The sequence below is a fragment of the Petaurus breviceps genome, unplaced genomic scaffold (genome assembly GCF_028583685.1).
Source record: "Petaurus breviceps papuanus isolate PSGF00001 unplaced genomic scaffold, PetGlider_PUasm1.0 90510, whole genome shotgun sequence".
NCBI lineage: Eukaryota > Metazoa > Chordata > Mammalia > Diprotodontia > Petauridae > Petaurus > Petaurus breviceps.
In genome coordinates, this window is record NW_027187267.1 from 2,610,028 (window position 1) to 2,631,930 (window position 21,903).

Here is a 21,903-nt window from a genome sequence, read left to right on the forward strand (position 1 = left end):
GAGAGAGAGAGAGAGAGAGAGAGAGAGAGAGAGAGAGAGAGAGAGAGAGCTGCAGAGGAATGCAACAGCTAAGAAATGAAGGGTTGTATTGGTACTCTCCAATGACCTTCCTGGTGAAATACATTTAAAACAGATCCAAAACAAATTATTAGCTCTATCTTTAAATGAAAATCTGATGGTGACTCTATATGGTTTAAAGGAGCATGTCAGCAAATTTTCAAGAGACCATAATGCTAGTTACCACCTCTGGCAACCACCTCATGACCCTTTAATCTGAACAATCAGTCGGGGAGAAATCAGTGGAGCTACTATAAGAGCGACTGTGCCCTTTATAAGAACCCTAAAAAGGTAAGAACCCCTAATGAAATAAGCCAATAATTAAGAAGCCCCCTAGGGAACAAAGGGCTAACCACAAGACAACATTAAACCTTTTAGTTTTAGCTGTAATATGATGATTTTTAAAACTGGGAGTTTTGTTCCTTCTTAATTAAGGATCCTTACCTTTCTAGGGTTCTTCAGGGTTTGTGAAGTATTTATTCAGCATACATTTATTAACTCTTCTATGTTTTGCATTGTGTTAAACTAGGCTAAGAAAAGAGGAGATATGAAGATAAAAACAACAGTCCTCAACCCTCCAAAAGTTTATAATTGAATGAGAGTACAAAGATAAATATGATGCAAATTAGCCTATAACGAAGGGTATAGGAGAGTATAACATACTATCAGAAAATATGAGCAAAGATTATTTCTAGTCAGAGACAGCTTCCTCAAAGAGGTAATAATTCAGCTGGGCTTTAAGGATGATGGGATGTCAACAAGCACATACAAAGATAAGGACTTGCCAGGCCAAGGGACGTTTACAAGTGGGATGTGTTCCAGTTGACCTAAAGCTCAAGATCTGTTCACAGTCCCTGAGCATGGTGCACACAAAAGTGTAACAAAATGAGTACAAACCCCTTCCCCCTCCACTCCAGGCTAGAGCATTGGGTGCAATCTAAGAAAATCAAATGTAATAAGAAAATTGTAAAGTATTATGCTTAGGTTCCAGAAATCTACTTCACAAGCATAAGGTGAGGGAGGCACATCTAAGCTTAAATGTGTGTTGCTTAAAAATGATCTGGGAGTCTTAGTGGACTTCAAGCTGAATATGACTCAACAACAGGATATGGTAGTCTCAAAAGCTGAAGCACTGTTCGATCTAGTTAAGAGAACCATAGTATTCAGGTAATAACCCCACTGTACTCAGCCTTAGTCAAATGACAGCTAGGTGGCACTGGGCAACTAGGTGACACCATAATGCACAGAGTGTTGGGCCTGAAGTCAAGAAGTATCATCTCCCTGAGCTCAATTCTGGCCTCAGACACTTACTAGCTGTGTGACCCTGGGCAAGTCACTTAACCCTGTTTGCCTCAGTTTCTTCATCTGTAAAATGAGCTGGAGACGTGAATGACAAACCACTCCAGTATCTTTGCTGAGGAAGTCCCAAATGGGGTCACAGAGTTGGACAAGACTGGAAGAACAACAACAATATTATATTAGCCAGCCAGATGATCCAGTAGACAAAAAACTAGACCTGAGAGTCAGGAAGCTCTGCATTCCGGTCCTACTTCAGACACTAACTGTGTGACTCTCAGCAAGTCAATTCACCTTTGTCTGCCTTGGTTGCCTCACCCATAAAAGGGGCACCTAGCACCTACCTTCCAGGGTTGTTGTAAAGATCAAATGAAATATTTGCAAAATGCTCTGGCAACCTTAAAGTGCTAGTTTTAAGGTTTAAGCTACTATCATTGTTAATTCTGACTCTTCATGACCCCATTTAGGGTTTTCTTGGTAAAGATACTGGAATGGTTTGTCATTTCCTTCTCCAACTCATTTTTCAGATGAGGAAACTGAGGTAAACAGGGTTAAGTGACTTGCCCAGGTTCACACAGCTAGTAAAGTGTCTGAGGTTACATTTGAACTCAGGTCTTCTTGATTTCAGGACCAGCACTCTAACCACTGTGCAATCTAGTTGCCTTATATTTATGCTATAAATGCCAGTTGTTTTTCTGAACACCACATTTTAGGAAGGACATTGATTATTTGGAGAGTTTGTAGAGAAAGATGAGTAGAATGGTGAAAGACCTCAAGTTCATGTCATAGGAAAACTAGTTAAAAGAATGTTTAGCCTGAAGAAGAGGAGATGTAGGGACATGATAACTGTCTTCACGAATTGGAAGGGCTATCATAGTGAAAAAGAATTAGCTTGTTCTGCTTGACTGCAGAGGGCCGAATTAGGAGCGATGAGTGCAACTTGCAGAAAGGCAGATTTACAACTAGATGTATTCAAAAGGGATCTGGTCTACCTCAGAAGACAGTGAATTCCTGTTCACTAGAAATTTTCAAGGTGGGGGTGGAGAAAGAAAGGGGTTGGATGGCCATTTTGTCAGGTAGGTTGTAGAGGGTAATTCTTTGTGTTCCCTCCCAATTCTTGACAATGTTGTGATTCTGAAACATCCATTCCCTGGTGGGATAAAGAACTCCTACCATCCCCTACCAGAAGAGGGCAGTGCAAGTAGCTAGAGATGTGGAGAGTCCTCAATTCAGAATAAAACCCAGGATGATTGTCATGAAATTAGGAGAAAGGGAGCCAGACTTGTGTGTGTGTGTGTGTGTGTGTGTGTGTGTGTGTGTGTGCGCGTGCGTGCGCGCGCGTGCTCACGAGCCTCATAAGAAACAGAACATAGACCGGTGGTTACTAGGGGGTTCTAGGAGATGGAAAGTTAGAAATATTTTCAAGTATAGGGGAAATTGTGCTATTGCCTACCCCATAATCTCCACCACATCACCAGTAGTATTGACTTTTGTCCTGCCACTAGACTTCAATGCCTCCAGAAGAGAGAGTAAGGCTGATGAGTTCATGCAACCCTGCCTCACTTGGATCCAATTCACCCATGAGTCAAGACATTACCCAGGATATATAAGTCCTCTTCAAAAAGGAAGGACAAGCACCATTTTCCCTCAAAACAAATCTCATAGTTACTTAAAATACTTCATACACACCAAGAGTAGACCTAAACCATCCCCTCCTGAGTCAATAAATAACACCGCTTCCAGGGTTTTTGTTTTTGTTTTTAATTTTTAAAGAATATGTACTTCGACGTATACTTTACTCACTTGTTACACAGAGGAGAGAGTCAGGAGTTAAGATACAGAGGAGGAGAGGGAGGACAGATCAGATGACTAGAAAAAAAAAAGTGGAAAGGGGAGAGACAGAGGTAGAGGGAAAAGTGACATGACATGAAAAGAGGACATGAGAGGAGAACAAATTCAGCTGATTAAAGAGACTATAGCCCACTCCATATCCCAGCACAAATCCCAGCCTATTGATAGTGCTTTACAAATGTTTGTGGATGATTATGATATCATCAGTATCCATCCATATCCTACATAAAGTTCAACAGTTAATTTATACTTGACTCTAGAATGCACTATGGGCTTTGTTTTTGTTTTGCTGAAGATTCACCTTTCTAATTACGTCTTGCTTAAATTAATATTAAAATGAGTTTTCATTTCTTGAGGACTGAAGTAGGGAGGAGGAACATGTTGGAGAAAACAAGCCTAGAATTAAACATTTGTTCTAAAAGGCAGTGAGGCTAATCGAATAAAAAGCTAACCTTGGAGCCTAGAAAACCTGGGTCCAAGTGCTACTTTTAACACCTGCATTAGCAGTGTGGGTTAGTCATTTAACCCTTTAGTGCCCCCAGGCAACTTTCAAAGACTATTAAATTAGAGATGTAGCTCCCTCTAGGGAGCTTTTAAATGGGGAACTTCCTACTTTGATGGAAATAGTATTAATAACAACAATAATAGCTAGCATTTATATAATGCCTACTCTGTGCCAGGTCCTGTGATAAGGACTTTATAAATATCTCAAAGTCTTGCTACACACAATAAATGGTGATCAAAAGAGTGCATATTTCATATAGCCAAGAGTATGCTATTTTAATTAGTCACAAAACCCCTGCTGTTTATTGACTTTAATTCAGCAAATTTTTATGAAGTACCTACTATGTTACAAACACTAGGGGAAGTACAAAAAGATAAGGTGGTATAATGGAAAGAGCACTGAGTTTAATGTCTGGTGACTTGGGTTTAAGTCCTGACTGTGACTGAAAGACGGTAGGTGCATAATAAATGCTTATTGAATGAATAGGACATGTACAAGCAGTGTGACCAGAAGCAATTCAGTTCACCTCTGAAGGTTAGTTTTCTCATTTGTAAAATGGAGCCAGTAACATTTCTACTGCCTATTTCATGGGGTTGTTGTATAGATAGTGCTTCATAATCCTTTTTTATATATAATTGTGAGTTATTATTATTGTAGGATATAGCCCATTCCCTAGTTGAGTTCACAACATAAGGAATGTGATACACAAATAATTTCATTATATTCCAATGGAAAAGAGTGACAGAGGTATAGGGTCAGAGGCAAAAAAGCAGGGAAATTAATTAGAAATGGGGTCAGTGCTCTGGTGTGGTAGAAAAAAGCATTAGGCTCAAATTCCAACTTTGCTGCTTACTACCTGTGTGACCTTAATAAGCATGTCACTTAAACACTCTGGGCTTCATTATACTCATCTGTCAAATGAGGGGTCCAAATTACCTGGGACAAGAATGCTAAATCAAAGATTTCATTGTTTGTTATTCAGTTATGTCACCTGTGTCCTACTCTTTGTGACCCCATTTGAAATTTTCTTGGCAGAGATACAGGAGTGGTTTGCCATTTCCTTCTCTAGCTTATTTTATAGATGAGGAAACTGAGGCAGACATGGTTAAGTGACTTGCCCAAGGTCACACTGCTAGTTAGTATCTGAGCCACATTTGAATTCAGGTCCTCCTTACTCCAGGCCAGGCATTCTATCCATTGCACCACCTAGCCGCCGTATTTAATGATTCTGTGAGCTAATTAAAAATAAAATTTAAAAACCTAGCATAATTTAATTCAGCAAGCATTTTTTTTTTTTATGTTCCAACTGTATGCAAGCATTTGGGAGTGGAGAGGGATGTCAGATTAGAGGAAACTTCCTGCAAGAAATAGCATTTATTCTGAACCTGTAGAATTTCAACAGGAAGAGATGGGAGTTGGGGGGAGTCAGGAGGCAGGGTGTGGAGGAAGAGTCATTCCAAACAAATGGAGATGGGAAAACATGGAATGTGAAGAGGATATCAAGCAGTTTATCTTGGCTAGAACATACAGTATTGGTGGGAAAGAGTAGCTGGGAAGACTATTGAGTTAAAGCCAAAAAAAGCAGGATAACAATAAACTCTAGTCTTCAATATCAGGCTTTGCCCTCTTCTGGTAGGGCATGGTAGGAGCTCTTTATCCCACTAGGGAATGGATGTTTCAGAATCACAGCAATGTCAAGAATTGGGAGGGAACACACAGAAATCTGGACTTTATCTGAGAGGTCATAACCATGCATAACTTTTATACAGCTGGTCTTGGATGCAGCCTGTGTTTCAAAACAAGGCTCTGGGCATCAAGAATTCCCCAAACCAAGTCAATTCTTCAGCAGCTCCCTTACTCCTACTCATCAATGCATTCATATTGCCCTGAAATCACCCTCTGGCACCACTTCCAGACTGAGCAAGGGCAAGTGGGGGATCTATTGCCTTTACTTCCCATATTTTAGAAGGTATAAAACAGATGTTGGAATGATTCTAGATATTTTTTATACCATCCTGACACTTTAGGCAGATTCAGTTGGTCCCAGTACTGTGTCCTTAAAGGAGGCAAAAAATGGGGAAATATTTCAAACCCAGACACTCACCAACTTCTTTCTGCTTCCCCCATTCCTCTGTTCCAAGAAAGGAGTCAGGGCTTCAGGTTGGCTTTCCTTTCCACAACAAAGCTATCCATTGATCTCTTGTTCTTTCCCCCCTTGCTCCCTCCTCACCTGTCCCTTTGACCCTGACTCTTTCCTGCCTTTTTTTCCTTCTGTGAACCCCATGTTTAACCCTCAGAACCCTTTTTACTCTTCTCTCAACACTGTACCACTCCCGTGACCTGTTCTCTCCTACTCAACCTCTGTCCCCTTTTTCTATATAATCCTTTCCTTGGGTGGCTTTAAGGACAAGGCAAATGATCCACCCCAGGTTGATTTAGGACAAAGAATTCTTTTGAGGAGGGGGATAGGGAGCACCCAGGTTCTTTCCTAACCCCAGGATCCTCTCTCACACTCCACACCTCCCTCCCTTTCCCTATATGTCACCCCCTCTTCCTCCTTTCTCTTTTTGTTTTCCATGCCTTCCCTTCCTGGCCCATATTTTCCTTTTCTCCCCCTACCTCTAGGTCTCTATTCTTCTGCCATTTCCTTTTCTCTCTCCTCATTTCCTATCACTTCTGTCTCCCTTTATCCCCCCCCCCATGTCTCTTCTTTCCCTTCAGCTCCATGTACCCCACTTTCTCTTCCCCTCTCACCCCTCTCACTTCCCATTTTTTCTCCCTTCTCGTTCTCTTCAACTCCCTTCTACATCTTCCTCAAGTATCTTCCTTCCTTCCCCCACCTCTGCTTCTTCATGTCCTTTACTCCCTTTCCCTTTCTGGCCATCCTATCCATCTTCCCCTCCCCTCCTCCTACTCTTCCTCCTTCCCTCTTCTGTCTCTCCACTTTTTCCCTCCTTGCTCCCCTTTCCCCACCCTCCTCAACACTCCCTCATTCCTCCCACCCCCCAAACCCAAGCAGCCGAATTTGGCGGGAATTGCCCACAGGTTTCATTACTGCAGATTTCAAGAAGGCAGGGATGCCAGAATCTGCCTAGCAACCGATGATCTCACTGAAGGCGTTGGAGATGATTGGCTTTTCCCAGCAAGTGAGAGACCCAAGAATGTGAAGAAAAGCTTCTTTCTTCTTCCTTACCCTCCCATCCCCATCTCCCTACCCTGAGTCTCTTGGAAGACTAGAGAGCTTGAGGAAAAGAACCACCTACAATGTCTTCACTAACCAGCCAGCTGCTTAGTGATCACGAGATGATCAGGTTGATGAAAGGATAATAATCAAAGAGGGATTGTCAGTTTGGAGAGAGGTCAATCTTGGAGTACCTCAAGGATTTGTAGAGTTAACCTAGTATTGTTCTTCACTTTTTTTATCGGTGATTCAGATGAAAAGGATAGAGCTGATATGCCCACCGGATGTGCAGATGACAGCAAGCTGGGACGGGCAGCTAATAGGTTGGCTCACATAGAAAGGATCCCCAAAAGGTCTAGCTGTACCAGGTACTTGTACCTGGCTGTGCAGAGACCAATGTCAATCAACCTCTCAGCATCCTAGGCAGCCCTCTATGAAATGTCTGGTCTGGTCCAGACAAAACCCACAACAAACAAGTGAAAACTGGCTAAATCTGATATAATCGAATACACACATTTATGTTTATGACCTGACTTGTAGTTCTATGGAGTAGGACATTACCAAGAAGAAAACTCTCCTCTACCAAAGCAGAACTATGCCTAAACATCAAAGATTACTAGAATGTATTGCCTAGGGCACTGAAAAATTTAAATATGGATTTGGGAGAGAAGGTTGAGTAAAGGGAGAGGTAATGCAGATATCAGAGTGTAGCAAGTAGAGATCTTTTTCTTAGTCAGAACTTGGGTCAGGTCTTGCCTGTGACAAAATGTAGCACAGACAAATATAAAGTCATAGCTGGGTTCAAAAAATCAGTTGCAGAAGTGTTTGATGGGGGAGGTGAAGATACATTACAGTCTCTATTTGGAGAGAGTGGTGGAGGGGGGCTCCAGGGTTTTAATGGAATTCAAGGTCACAATGAGTCAATAGTGTGAATAAAAAGCTCTTAACCTGAATTAGTGTCCAGAATGATGGATATCATAATCAGGATGTATCTGCTTTGGGTATACCTGGCAATGAGCCCTAATCAGAGCATGTCTTGAATGTTGTGCCCTCTTCTGGGTGCCACATTTTAAGAAAGTCATTAATAAAAATGTCCTAAGAATGAGAAATGTGCAGAAGTGGGACAGACTTGGGGGGGGAGTAATTAGCTCCCCATTACTACAAGTCTTCAAGTAAAGGCTGTATAACTATTTTTCAGGAATGCTGTTAAGAATTCTTGTTCCATTAGAGCTTGGCCTAGATGACTTCTGAAGTCCTTTAGAACCCAGAGAATCTGTGGTTTGGTGTTCTAAGTGAAAGTAGGAGATTTTAGCCTTGGGCAAGTTACTCAAGGCATTATTTTGAATTAAGTGATTTCTGAGGTTTCTTCAAACTCTTACAATCTAAGAACCTATGATAAAAATTAACCTCCTTTTGTAATCTGCCACCTTACCATCTCATAGGGGTACTCTACTTGTCCTGCCAAAATTCCATGAAGGATTCTCTCTCATTTGGTATCTTAAAGAATTTGTCCCATCATTATGATTCAACTGTCTCTTCCTCCTCACACTGTAATGTCAGGCATGACCCTAGAGGAAGAGTGTATCTAGGAGTTATCTCTGCCAGAGATGACTCAATAGCAATAAGATTTAAGCATTTGAAACTCCTAAACCACCCACATGAGGTCCTTAGCTTCGAAGTCTGTACTGACCCCAACAACATGGCCACTAAAGTCACATTCAGGCCCTGCCCAGGCCCATACCAATCTTTTTCAATATTCTTCCTGCTTCTTCCCTCACCTTTTCACCCTTATCCCAGTCTTCTGACTCATTGTTCCACCATTTTCCCATTTCCAGGACTTCAGTTCCCTGACATTGAACATCCAATTTTTGCTACTTTCCTCCTCCACTTTTTCCCTTTCTTCCCCTTACTCCAATAGAAAAGGCTTCTATACCCCCAGCCTTTCACCTCTTGAAAACAATGGTGTCAAACTCAAATAGAATTTGGGGCCACAAATCCATACATAAGAATCTCTGCAGGCTGCATGTTGACTTAGTTTCAAAATATCTCTTCTATGCTTTATTGTATTTTTTTGTATTTTGTTAAATATTTCCCAATTACATTTTAATCTAATTCAGGCAGCTCTCTGGAGTGTTGCTGGCTGCCTGCTGTCTGTGTGTTTGACACCTCTGCTGTAAAGGAAAGAATTCCAAGGGAGGATATGTTGAGGGTGTTTTAAATCTCACAAAACCACAACCCAGAGAGATTTCTTCCAGAGAAAGGAAGGATTGAAGAACTAATATTCAAAAGTTGGGGCATTATTACTAGGAAATTGCACTTGTAATTTGGAAGTGATGAACTTGGGGCATTTGAGACTTATAACTTCTTCCCAGCCAGTTCATTCAATAAAAAGTAACTATTTAATTCTCAGGGTTCCAATGCTGTCTGCTGTGTGTGTGTGTGTGTGTGTGTGTGTGTGTGTGTGTGTGTGTGTTACAATGATATAATGGAAAGAACCCTCAGCTCAGGGTCTATTGACCTGAGTCCTAGTCATAGTCCTGTCATTAACTTGCTCTGAAATGCTGAGAAAATTACTCATTCTCTCTGAGGTTTGGTTACATGGTCTGTCAAATGAGGACGTTGGACTAAATTACTTCCCTTCTAGCTGAAATTTTTTGATTCCTAATGGAGAAGGGTCCAAGATAAAAGCCAACAGGTTTCTGAACAGAAAGTTGACCTGGGAACTATGAACTGTTGGACAGTATGGGAGATAAAGAGTATATACTCTACCCTTATATCTGAGTGCCCTCTCCCCTGTCAGGAGAGCTCCCAGTGCAAGTGTAAGTTGAAAGAAGATGAGTTAGCATGACTAAGACAGCAGGGAAGCAGTGCCAGTGAGAGGTTAAAGCTACAGAGCCAGGATCATTTCTGAAATGGTCAGTGTAAAGGAGGGGAAGAAGAGCAGGGATTCTTATGGTGTTTACTATAGGAACCAGTTCAGGGTAGAGCAATGTTGGGTTAAACTAATTGATTGTCCTAAGGCAGCTAGGTGAGATCTGAGTTTAAATTGGCTTCAGACTAGTTGTGTGACCCTGGGCAAGTCACTTATACTATTTGCCTCAGTTTTCTCATCTGGAGACAATAACAGCACTTATCTTTCAACATTGCTGTGAATATCAAATGAAATAATATCTGTACAGTTCCTGACACATAATAAGCATTACATAAGTGCTTATTCTCATCTCTCTTCCCCATTGTTCTGGGTCAAAATAAAATCAGTTCTGTAGAGAATGGAGGGGATTGGTATTTTAGGGTTCCCTACTGTGGGATGAGGGAAAAAAGATATTGCAGAAGTCAATATGGTAGTAAGTAGAAGACCAAGGCTTTGGTGCTATAGGGAGTGGGGCAGGAGAAGTCAAAAGTCAGTAATGAGATCTAGGAAGTCAGTGTTAGTATTAAGAGGTCCAAACTGGCAGTTTGAGGAAATCATTGCTTAGAGGATTTGGAGTCCTACTGTGGATTCATCAGTGCAATTAAGATTAAGGATTCTCTTATCTGACACCCTATTTAGGCATCCCTTGTTTTAATATGGCAATGGGAAGGACTAAATTCTAGTCCCTGTTCCACCCCATCCCTTCTTTTAATGTAGCTATAAGAAATGCATTCTCCTTTGGTAGGAAGGGAAAATCCTTTTCTATGACTATTAAAGGTACTTTCCTAAGGGTGCTTGATTGGGAAGGAAAGATGCAGAGTGGAATATGCAAGGATGATTTTAGTTTTAAGAGAATGGTGTTGGGGAGTAATCTAGAGGGTTATTGTTAGGGAAATAGACGCATCTGCCCTAACACTTTCTTTTCTGATTTGCTTTTTTGTTTTACACTTTTAACGGCATCTGCTAACTAAAATATTTAGCCTTTCTATACCTGAGCTAGGCAACTTAATGACTGACTTTGCTTCTTTTGGCTTTTGGATTCATCTGACCCACCCAGATCCCTTGGTCCCTATACTTATCTAGGTATATTATATATATATATATATATATATATATATATATATATATATATATATAGTTCAGGTTAGGTATTCCAGCAATGTATATAACATATAAGAGATGGTATGCCCAGACCTGTGTATACAAATTGTGTGTATCCATCCCTATGAGTGTTTGTGTTTTTGTGTTCCATTTAGGCATTCAGCAGCCATTCAACAATTGTATCTTTTGGGTCACCAACATCCAGGGTGTACTTCTTCCCCTATACCTCCCTCACAAAGTTCTCTCTCTTTGTACCTAGAGAAAGAGAACAAGGAAATATCTTTCTCTCCCACACCCTTAGTTTTCATCATCTTCTCTACTCTAGAGAAAGCAAGAGAAATAGACTGTGGTGTGATGTCTGCTGGAGGGAGAGGAGAGAGGAAAGAGAGTTGTATACTAGTTCAAAAATTGAGGGTCATGGCTATGTACAGAAAACTGATCCTACTTTGCTTTTACAGAAAGTCAGCCCTGGACATATGATATGACAGTAGTGGCTGGTGACACTGTACAACTCAAGTGCCAAGTGAAAGACCCTGATTCCTCATCCCTACAGTGGTCAAATCCTGCTCAACAGACTCTCTACTTTGGGGAGAAGAGAGGTACTATCAATAGCCCTTGGTAAGGTGGGGATGGAATGTGATTTTTAGAGATCAGAGGGGAAGAGGAGTAAGCCATTTCTGGGGACCCCTAAACAAAAGTGATCCAATCCTTTTTTTTTTTTTTTAAGAACACCACCTATTCTCATTCTGGAGAAGCTTTAGGATTGTAAGTCTGGCCTGGAATAGCCAATATGCATGATCTAGTATGGTTCTAGAGTGGCCTCACTCTAGAAGATCCTGAAAAGGATTAGGTTGGTTTTCCAAGGTCTGCTCAGGAATCCAGAATTGAACAAAATCCCCTCAAGTTCACCCTGACTTTTGGTTTCAGCTTTTGCATGTATAATTTTCAAACCATCATTTATCTCTCAGTCCTTGAAAGGAAACTGAAGACTACTTAAAAAAATAGTTCAAGGGCAACTTCCTTTCCTCCCAATGATGAGAAGGCACGACTGGGAAAGTAAAATAGATATGGAAAGTGCTAAGAGTATAATTTGAGATGTGTTCTGGGAGGGGGGAGGAGAACATGGCTTCCAACCGTCCTGTTTTTCCCTAGCACTTCGAGACAATAGGATCCAGCTGGTGCGCTCCACCCCCAATGAACTGACCATCAGTATCAGCAAGGTGGCCCTGGCAGATGAGGGCGAGTATACCTGCTCCATCTTCACCATGCCTGTGCGCACTGCCAAGTCTCTCGTCACTGTGCTTGGTGAGGAGCCCAAATCCCAGTCTCCCCAGTGTATGTTCCCCCTTGATTATAGGCTTTTCCTTCCAATTCTCCAGCCCTATCAAGCTCTTCCCTTACCCATCCTTCCTTCTCTGTCTTGTGTTTGTTTAGCACTTTCACATACATTATATCACTACATCCTTACAACAGCCTTTTGGGGTAGGCAGGGCAAATTCTATTAATTCTCATTTGACAGATTGGAACACTAAAGCACAAAGAAATTAAATGAGTCACTCAAAGTTATAGAGATGCTTAGTGGTGAAATAAGGACTAGGATTTAGACCTTTTCATTCTCATCCCAGTGTTCATACTACAAGAGCAGCGGTTCAAAAACTTTTCAATACAAGGACCACTTAAGTGATGACCTGAAAAAAAAAATCTGGTATATAGAGATTTAACCAGGACAAGGTGACCAAGATTTTGTCCCAGGGCACTGACATCCAGGAAATACTTTCTCCCCTACCACTTCCAGTAATCCTCCATCCTAATATGCCTGTGTCTGTTAGTCACTAAGTATTTGTCACATGCTTTTTGACTTACTGACTGTCTCATGGTCCTCCAATAGCCTGTGCTGTGTGGTATGATTGCCACTCTTTAATCTCCGTACCCATTAGGTTAGTGGTATTGTAGTGCCCCTCTCCGAAAGACCACCTACCTCTATTTGCCATCTCTCATCCCTCATCTCCTCCCCAGATAGTCAACAAGCATGAGTTACTATGTTCCAGGTACTGTGTTAAAAACAGAGGATATTTAAAAAGGCAAAAATATGGGCCCTGCCCTGAAGGAGCTCACATTATAATGAAGTAGTACAACATACAAATAATTATGTTGAAGGAATTGGAGATTACTAGTTAAACTACAAGGACCTGGGTTGAACTCTGTGAGGCATAGGCTGCCCCCTTTTCTGGCATTACTGTAACCTGGAGTAGAACATCTGGGATTTAAAGTCCCCAGAGGAATTTCCAGTTCTTCTTGCAGACAATTGAGATCAAGGTGCCTTTGATACTCTATGACTCTCCCCATATAATTTTCTCCATTCCCAAGTATTCTCCTATACCAGGCCATACTTCTCTCCATCCCACAGTAATTGAACTTGGCCAGGGAACATGACTCCCTAGTTATAGCTCCGCCTATTTAATGCCCATTCCCACTTGCCAGTGCAGAGATACCTTCCAAGGTTCCCTTGGGCCTACTCCACTTCCTGCTATCAGAATCAACTCAATTTGGGAAACAGGAGAAGATAGACTGAGGCCCAGCATTTACTGAGGCCTCATAGATTTGAATGACATGTTTTTTAGAAATAAAAGAGAATTTAGAAATCTTCTAAGTACAACCTTCTCCTTTTATAGATGAGGAAATTGGGTCCAGAAAAGACATGTTACTTGCTCCAAGACATATCAGCTAGCTAGTTAGTAACAGAGCTGAGGCTAGAAAAAAAGCTCAGATTTCTCACCCCTTAAGAGTTAGAGGTTGACTCTTTAGGTTCCCAGCTTGGGGGTACAGTTCTTTCTAGTAAAAGATTCATGGTAGTGTTTTGGGAGAAAGAACCTGGATTGTTCAAAAAGAGGAATTTTGTGGAGTCATGCCTCCCTCTGGGCCAGACTGGCAGGCTCCCAAACTTTAAGGCTATCTGTAAGGCTATCTGGCTGAATCTTCAGATGAATGGCATTGCTCCCAGGTTGGTATTTATGGTTTGGGGTTCAGAGAAGGATTCCTTGGGTCCACATGTGTAAGATAGCTTGTCCAAGACTATCTTGGAATCATAGAATTAAAGAGGTCGAAGGTTATTAGAAGGTATAAAGTTAAAGAGTCAAACACTTTAAAGAGTGGCAGAACTGGGTCTTGTGACTTCTAGTTCATTGATCTTCCCATTATACCACATTGCCTTTCAGTAGTAAGATCCCCAGGGACAGGAAGCAGCAGGGCTAGAAGTAGACTCATAGTGCCTCTCCTTCCTATCCTGGCCATACCCCCACCAATCTATGGCAGGAATCCCACAGAAGCCCCAAATCACTGGCTATGTGTCTGCAATCCCGGAGAAGGGGAAAGCCCGCCTTACCTGTCTGTCGAAAGGGAGCAAGCCTGCTGCAGAGATCAGCTGGAGGAAGGGTGATCAGGAGCTCAAGGGTGAGTACTCCTCCTTGTCATATGATGTTTATGTGTATTGTGTTAGGGTATCTATGTACATATGCAGGGGAGTGACAGCTATGGGTAAGTAGGAGGAAAGAGGAATAAAATATATTTTGTATGTTTATGCACAAATATGTATAATGATGTACGCTTGTGCTCTGTGTCTGACTATGTCTCGCTCTGTGTCTGACTATGTCTCTATTAGGACTTTTTCTAAGTGTGTTGAGATTTACAACTTCAATGCAACTATGGTGGGGCCCATATAAAGTGTGTGTGTGTGTGTGTGTGTGAAGGTTGTGGCTCACTGTCTTCTGTACATGTGTGTTTATGTGCATTTTCTGTACTGTAGGGAAACCAAACATGGTTCAGGAGGATGACAATAAAACGTTCACAGTGAGCAGTTCTGTGGAATTCCAGGTTTTCCGGGAAGATGATGGTGTTGATGTCACATGTTCTGTAAAGCATAAGTCTCTACAAGACATGGACAGGTCCACCTCTCAACGGATCGAGGTCCTCTGTACGTTCTGGGTTTGGGTACAGTTGGGGAGAGGGCAGGGCAGCAGTGGAAAGGACATGAACAGTGGAAAAGTGGATAAGAACAAAAGGAGAGATGGTGGGACAGGACCAGTGGACAAATGGAGGACAGTACAGAGGAATTAGCTATAATAGAAGATGTAATATAGAGGGGCGGGACTCACTTAGGCTCATAAGGCATTCTAAAGTGGAATCTCGAGGGATACCAAGATATCAAAGGAAAATGGGAAAAGGGTTGGGGGTGAGTCTCAAGAGAAGCTGTGTGGAATTCTAGGTTGACCTATGTTGTACTTCCACAGACACACCAACAGCACTGATTAGGCCATATCCCCAACATCCCCGAGAAGGCGAGAAGTTAATGCTACAGTGTGAAGGTCACGGCAATCCCATGTAAGAAGAACCAGTACCTGGTCCCTCAGTCCCTACTTTATTCCATACATTTGCCCTGACACACAGGCCCCTCCCTAGTTCACTAATTTCTCTGGCCTTGCTTGACAAGCCCCTTTATCCTCCATGGTTTGTCTATAAGGGAGACAACAACAGAATAAAACTTCAATTTTGGTTTTACTCTTGATGCTCCTAGAAGGCACTTATATCCATTATGGGACTTTTCAAGCTAACAACAATAATAATGCACATCCATATATGTAAAAGTGCTGAGACTAGGAAGCTCTTTTCTCACAAACCTACCTGTGAGGTAGCCTCCATCTCTCCTGCTCATCATGACCCAAGAGTACATATAGACCTCCTCCTTCCTTTCCTCCTCCAGTGACTGCCTCACTGTCTTAGGTAGCTTGCAGAGTTCCATCAGCTGCCACAGACTCTGAAGGCTGCCATGCCCACCACCCTCCTAGGGTTGTTATAAAGATCAAATGAGATAATATTTGTAAAGCAGTTAGCACAGTGCCTGGTACATAGTAATCACTTACTAGCTCAGGGGTGGGGCCTTAAGACTTCAAGTCAGGCAAAAAGTTGCACTTAAGGACCTAGAAGGCCACATGTGGTCTCAAGGCCACAGGTTTCCCACCCTTGTACTAGGTGCTTGTTCCCTCCCCTCCCCCCATGCCACCAATTTCCCCAAAGCATCCTGAACCCCCTTCTCTATAACAACTTGACTTCCCCCTGCTCCCAGGCTCTTATTCCTACAGCTCCTCAACCTCCTCTTCCCTGCAGCCCTCTGATCTCTCTGCCTCCACAGCCCCCAGCAGTACGAGTGGGTGAAGACAGGCATCGAGCCACCACTACTGATGACCCATGAGAGTGCCCTCATCTTTCCATTTCTCAACAAGAGTGACAGCGGCATCTACCAATGTACAGCCTCAAACAACATGGGCAGTCACATAGCCTACTACACTCTTGATGTCAGCGGTGAGCCCTCCTCCTTCCACACCTCCCCAACCCCCATTCTTAATTGGCTTACCTTTTCCCTAGTCTTCTCACCTCTCTGACTCCTCTCAACCCTTCCGACAATAGTCCTGAGAATGGAATCCAGGAAAGAGTTCAGGAAGGTTCTGAGAGTGGTGAGGACTTAGGCTTCAGGTCTACTTGAGCATAAGCAATGAGAGGGAGGAGGGAAGGAGCTGGATGTGCCCCCTATCTGCCTGTTCAAATGAATGGCAGCTATTGCCTCCAACAGTATGGTTCTCATTCCATCCTTGTCCTTGGCAAGAAGGACAATAATCCCATGGGTGAAGCTCTCTAGGCCTCCCAAGTCATCAGACAGCTGCCCTTTGCATACCAGAAAGTTATTCCCTCAAACCAGTCATGTTACTGGGCTTGGTGGGGGGTGGGGGGTGTGTGGGAGTATGTTATGGTCTTTTCCTTTCCGTACAAGCTTTTCTGGGTCCAGGAAAGAGGCAGGAAACAAGCAGTCACAATGCAAAGGCACAGTCAAAGTTACTTCAGAAAAAATGTATCTTCTCTTTGTAGGACTATTGCTCCCTCTTTCCTAGAGGTTCTGGCTTAAAGCTATGACCCTTGACTGAGGTAAGGCCTCAGGGAGGTTAACAGACCAAGAGAGCCTCTCTAAATGGGAGAGTTGCCAGAGGCTGCAGATCTGTATTATGTTCCCTTCTGTGACAGATGCAGATAGCAATGGAGCCCAGCCCAGTAGCCTGGCCCAGCTGTCGTCAGCATATGAAGTCCCAGGGAGAATGAGAGTAGAGACAGGGGTGTTAGGATCTGGGGTACACTCAGGATATTAGAGAAACCTGCATATGAACTATTTGTAAGAGGAGCTGGGAAATATTCACTACAGAGAGTTTTGAATTCTAGAGAGTCTTGGGGTCAGAACCTTCTGGGGTCTTTGTCTACTCAAAAAATCCCAAGACTTCCAGTCTCAGAAGGTCAGCTCAACCCTCAAAACAACATTACTGATAAACCCACTGGATAACCCCAAGAACCAGAAAAACACAGTGAGATCCAGTGAGGTCTCTGCCCAGGAAGCACCTGGGCTTTAGAAGTTATCTCCCTAAAGTGGCTGTGTCCACAAGGATAGCCTCAGGTCCCCATCCACCCTCAGGTCCCACAGATTGTCAAAGGGCCAGGATGAGTCTTGTTTGATTTAATCTGCCTCATCAATGACACTGAAGCCGGCTGGTAGAATGGGCTATCACTTCCCCTTCTTGGAATATCATTACTGGTAGAGACTACTCTCTCTGGAATTGAATTAGTCTGAGTCCTGCCTGGAAACAAGAGAGTGAATAAAATGACCTCTGAGACCCTTTCCAGTCATAGGAATTTATGATTCCCAAAGACAATTGCTACCACCACTGGCTCCACAGAGATCTGAGGAACATTCAGCCAGTAATACTTCCCGTCTAATTGCTGTGGCCCCAAAGTATGTACCCTGAGAGACAAGCATCGAAGTATAGACTCCATAGAATCACTATTGGATTATTTCCTACAAATTTACACGACATGAAATCCCCAGTATTAACCATGTCCTCTCTCACCAGCAGAGAGTAAAGAGAAAGAATGTAGACATTTTATCTTCCCAGGATGCACTGATAGGCAAGAAAATAAAAAGCCTTACCCAGCCAGACCTGAGGTGATAGTAATTCTGCTGTTAATTACATCCAGTTTGGGGGAACATCAGACCTATCTAGGTCCTGGACCTTCTTACTTTATCTCTCCTGGGTACTTTATCTGTAACTCTGTCCAGGAATGGTTTCATCTTTGCCAACCAACTCACTCAGTCTGTGTCCAGGAAACCTGTCCCCCATTTTTTCAAGGTAGGTCCCCCATCTCCAGAGAGAAACTAGTTACTATTTAACTGCCCCACCAGCCAAAAAGAAAAAAATATCTTCTGGCTGATCCAGGGGTGTTTGTATGGAGTCCTGAGCCTTCAATTTCAGTGATACTGGAACAAGACCTTAAGACTATCCTGTCATAAAGTAACAGCAACCTTCCTTTGGAGGACCCAATGCCTACTCCCTTTTCCCACTTTATTTCCCCCATGGGTCTTTTCTCCCTGCTACATCAATTTGTTACCCTTTCCTTACCTGTCAGGTTCAGAACCATTGGTCAATAGGTTAAGACAAGTCATCTAGCAGAATAAGTCTGGATTTGAGAAAGATAATCAAGGGCAGCAAGAATTGAAGAAGATGAAAAACCCTGGGAACAAAGCAGTAAGAAAAGAAAAAGAGAAGGCAATGATCAGATCCAGGACTCTTCACCAAAGGGCCCTCACACAATATATATTACACTAGGGCAGGCAGCAAACATGCTGTCCCTAATCCCCCAGACCCAGGCCTTTTGCCTGGGCTTCATCATGCCCAGTCCAAGAGCATCACAGGGAACAGTGGGGGCTTTGGTGAGGTCTTACCGTGCTGCATCTCCCACTCTTAGACCACAGCCCAGTGATCTCCACTTCCAGCACCTACCATGCTGTCATTGGGGGGATTGTGGCCTTCATCGTCTTCCTGCTGCTCATTCTGCTCATCATCCTGGGCCACTACCTGATCCGGCACAAAGGTTAGGGGGTAGAACAGACCTAAGGGAGCCCAAGGGAGAGAGGTTAAGCCATATCAGAGGGTCAGGATGGAGGGAGGACCAGGCAAGGTTATAGCAACCCCCATGACTTTGAGAAAGGGAAGAGCGGTTCATTGCCAACGCTGTCCCTGACAACCCTAGAATAGAGTCTGATAATTTGGTGATGATCATCCAAATAAAACAAAATCTGCCCACTCAGCCAGCTGCTGTTCCCATGCTTTTCTTACTTTTAGGGTTCTCCCATCCACAGCCAGCCACAAACTCTCCACGTTTTGCATCCCCATCCCAATTCCTTTCATGTATTTCCATGACTAACTCTCTTCTTCTTTCCCTTCTTCTCTCTAACCCTGTTTTTCCTTTTTTATCCTCTCTCTTCTTACAGCCATATCTATTTCTCTTTTTCTCCTGCCTCTTTATCCTTAGCTTGTTTTTCATTTTTTTCTCAATTTCCCTACAGCTCCTATCTTCCCCAAATGTTACCTCTAACCAGTAGCTTGACTGCAAAGGCAGATCAAATGTCAGTCCTAGTGCCCATGGGAATTTACCTGTACCATTAAGCATAGTTAACCCACCCTACCCCCAAATAGGTCTCTTAAATGCAAATATATTCATAGCATTGGGGCCACTGAAGGCAAGAGGTCAAAAAGGAACCCTAGGTAGGAAAGCCTGGGTAGGGAATATAGGGGAGGTTGGAGAGGGATGGGGAGAAGATCTGTGGCCTGTGGTGGAGGGAAAGGGAAGGGGAAGCCTGGCAAGGTAGAATGCCAGAGGCCAGGGACTGCTTCTGAGAGGAAGCCCTTGTCTCTGTCCAGGGACGTACCTGACACATGAGGCCAAAGGCTCAGATGACGCACCAGACGCGGACACGGCCATCATCAATGCAGAGGGCGGGCAGTCAGGCGGGGATGACAAGAAGGAATACTTCATCTAGGGGTGTCTGCCCATCCGTCACGGCCCCCCCGGGGGGGGCCCACCCCAGGGCCTGCCGGGCCGAGGCACCAACCCGGACTTGTACAGAGCGACCCCAGGGCCGCCCCCTCCCGCTTGCTCCCCAGCCCAGCCCGCCCCCCTGTACAGAATGTCTGCTTTGGGCCAGGTTTTGTACTCGGTTTGGAATGGGGAAGGGTGGGGCGGGAGGGGAAGAGAGGGTTGCCTTTGGCCCTTTCTGTGGCTTCTCTGCGTTTGGGTTTATTTTTTATTTTTAACAATCCCAGAATCAAATCCGTGTCCAGGCTGGAGGGGGCAGGGGCCCTTTGGGTAGGGGAGAGCAGAAACTGAAGGGTTAAGAGAGGAAAAAACAAAGGAGCAAAGAATGGAGGGGTCTGAAGAAAGGAGAGATTAGGGTTGGTCCACTCTGGGGGACTGTCCATCCCTAGAGCAGAGTAGTTTTCCCAGTCTAATGTGGCAGGAGCCACATCTCCAGAAATGGGGCAGGTCATACTGTCTTGGGCTCCAGGAAAGGGTGTTTTTGTTTTGTTTTGTTTCATTTTATTTTTCCTCAGATAGCTAGGAACTAGCTGGGCAAGAGTGAGAAGCAGAGGACTCTGGGAACTTTGAGTTCTCAGAGGCATTGCCATCATGGTCTTGGAGAGGCCAGCTTAGACCAATCCTTCCACCCTTCCCCTTACAGGGAAGGAAAAGGGCTGGGAATTAGGAATAGATACTAGAGAAGGGGACCAGTCAGTGAGGCAGGGGTACAGTGCTTCAGACTGAGGTGAAAGCCAAGACCTGCAGAAAGGAAGAAGTCTATGGTGAAAGAGCAGCTGAGGCTGACTTGCCACTCCCTTCCCCCATTCCCAACTCCTAAGATTTATATAATACCACATTCCCTCCTCCCATCCCCTTCCCCATTCTTTAAAAGCAGCACAGTCAGGGGATGGGGGCCATGACAGGAAGAAACGAATAGGGAGGGCCAGGAAAGGACAGCAAGGCAATACTGTTTCCTTCCTTTTGTGTAAGCAGTGGGAGAGGAAATGCCCTGGGACCCAAACTTAGCCTGCTTTTCCCTGCAAAGGGCCCCAAACTCCTCTCCAAGACAGTGAACTGTTGCATGGCAACCCCCTCCAAGGCATTACAAAACAACCTTCCCCTCCTGTGCCATCCCATGCCAAAGCCCCTTACCCCCAGAAGACAGATAGATATAACAACAGCATTTGCAAACAAAAAACCTCGAAAGACCTTAACTGCATGGAGCTGTTCGCTGCCCAAGACCCCAAGACAAAGAGAGTTTGGGAGGCCCAGGGGTAAATGGTGACTGTGGGAAGGCATACAAAAGGGCTTTGGGAGGTTAGGGTACATACCTCACCCTGGGATGATACCCGTCCTAGTCTTAACCATGCCACCCCCCAGTGCCCATCTGCCTCAGACAGAGGAATCTCAGGGTGGGTCTCTGCTCAGCACCTCCCCTCCTTCCATCACCCCCACCCTCAGAGGACACACACACATACACACGCACACACATCCTTTCCTACCCTCTCCTGCTGCTAAGTCTGTGCCACAGTCCTTGCTATGCACACCCCAGGCTTCTCCTGGATACATACCCTCTAATACTCTCACTACCTACTCCCTTGCTCCCCTACCCCCACCCGTAGTCTGTTCAGTAGTTTGATGGGCCAGGAGGGCTGGGGATGAGGTCTCCTGTCTTTGCATCTCCACCCCTTCTTCTCATCATCCATTTTGCTTCCTTGGCCCTGAGCTGGTTGCTATGGAGACAAGGCCTGCTCACCCCATCCCACCCCCATCCCACCCTGTTCAGTCCCACTGCTTTAGGGCTCCTGGCCTGCCCCCAACTCAGGACCAGGATTCCTTTTGGCACTCCCCTCACTCTTCTCCCAGCCTGTGCCAGCTGCCCCAGTAAGAATGGTGGGGAGGAGGGGCATTTGCAACCTGGCAAGGAAACCCACCTCTCTCCCTCCCTGCCAAAGTGTACTCCCTTCAGTTCAGGTAATGCCCTTCTGAATCTTCCCAATGCTGGGCACAGCAGGCAGCCCCACACCCAGACCAGGGGCCCAATCCCCCTCC

General features: G+C 44.1%; 1 protein-coding gene across 1 annotated transcript in view; it reads left to right on the plus strand.

Annotated features, from left to right (window-relative positions):
• CADM3 (cell adhesion molecule 3) overlaps positions 1–21,013 on the plus strand; it is a 40,090-nt gene extending 19,077 nt beyond the window's left edge. Inside the window, exons 2-9 of the mRNA XM_069062864.1 lie at positions 11,361–11,501; positions 12,055–12,207; positions 14,215–14,352; positions 14,705–14,872; positions 15,189–15,279; positions 16,088–16,257; positions 18,739–18,864; positions 19,695–21,013. Coding sequence (XP_068918965.1) covers positions 11,361–11,501; positions 12,055–12,207; positions 14,215–14,352; positions 14,705–14,872; positions 15,189–15,279; positions 16,088–16,257; positions 18,739–18,864; positions 19,695–19,813 — 1,106 coding nt within the window. The 3' untranslated portion in view covers positions 19,814–21,013. The remainder of the gene's footprint in view (positions 1–11,360; positions 11,502–12,054; positions 12,208–14,214; positions 14,353–14,704; positions 14,873–15,188; positions 15,280–16,087; positions 16,258–18,738; positions 18,865–19,694) is intronic.
• Positions 21,014–21,903: the final 890 nt, after the last annotated feature.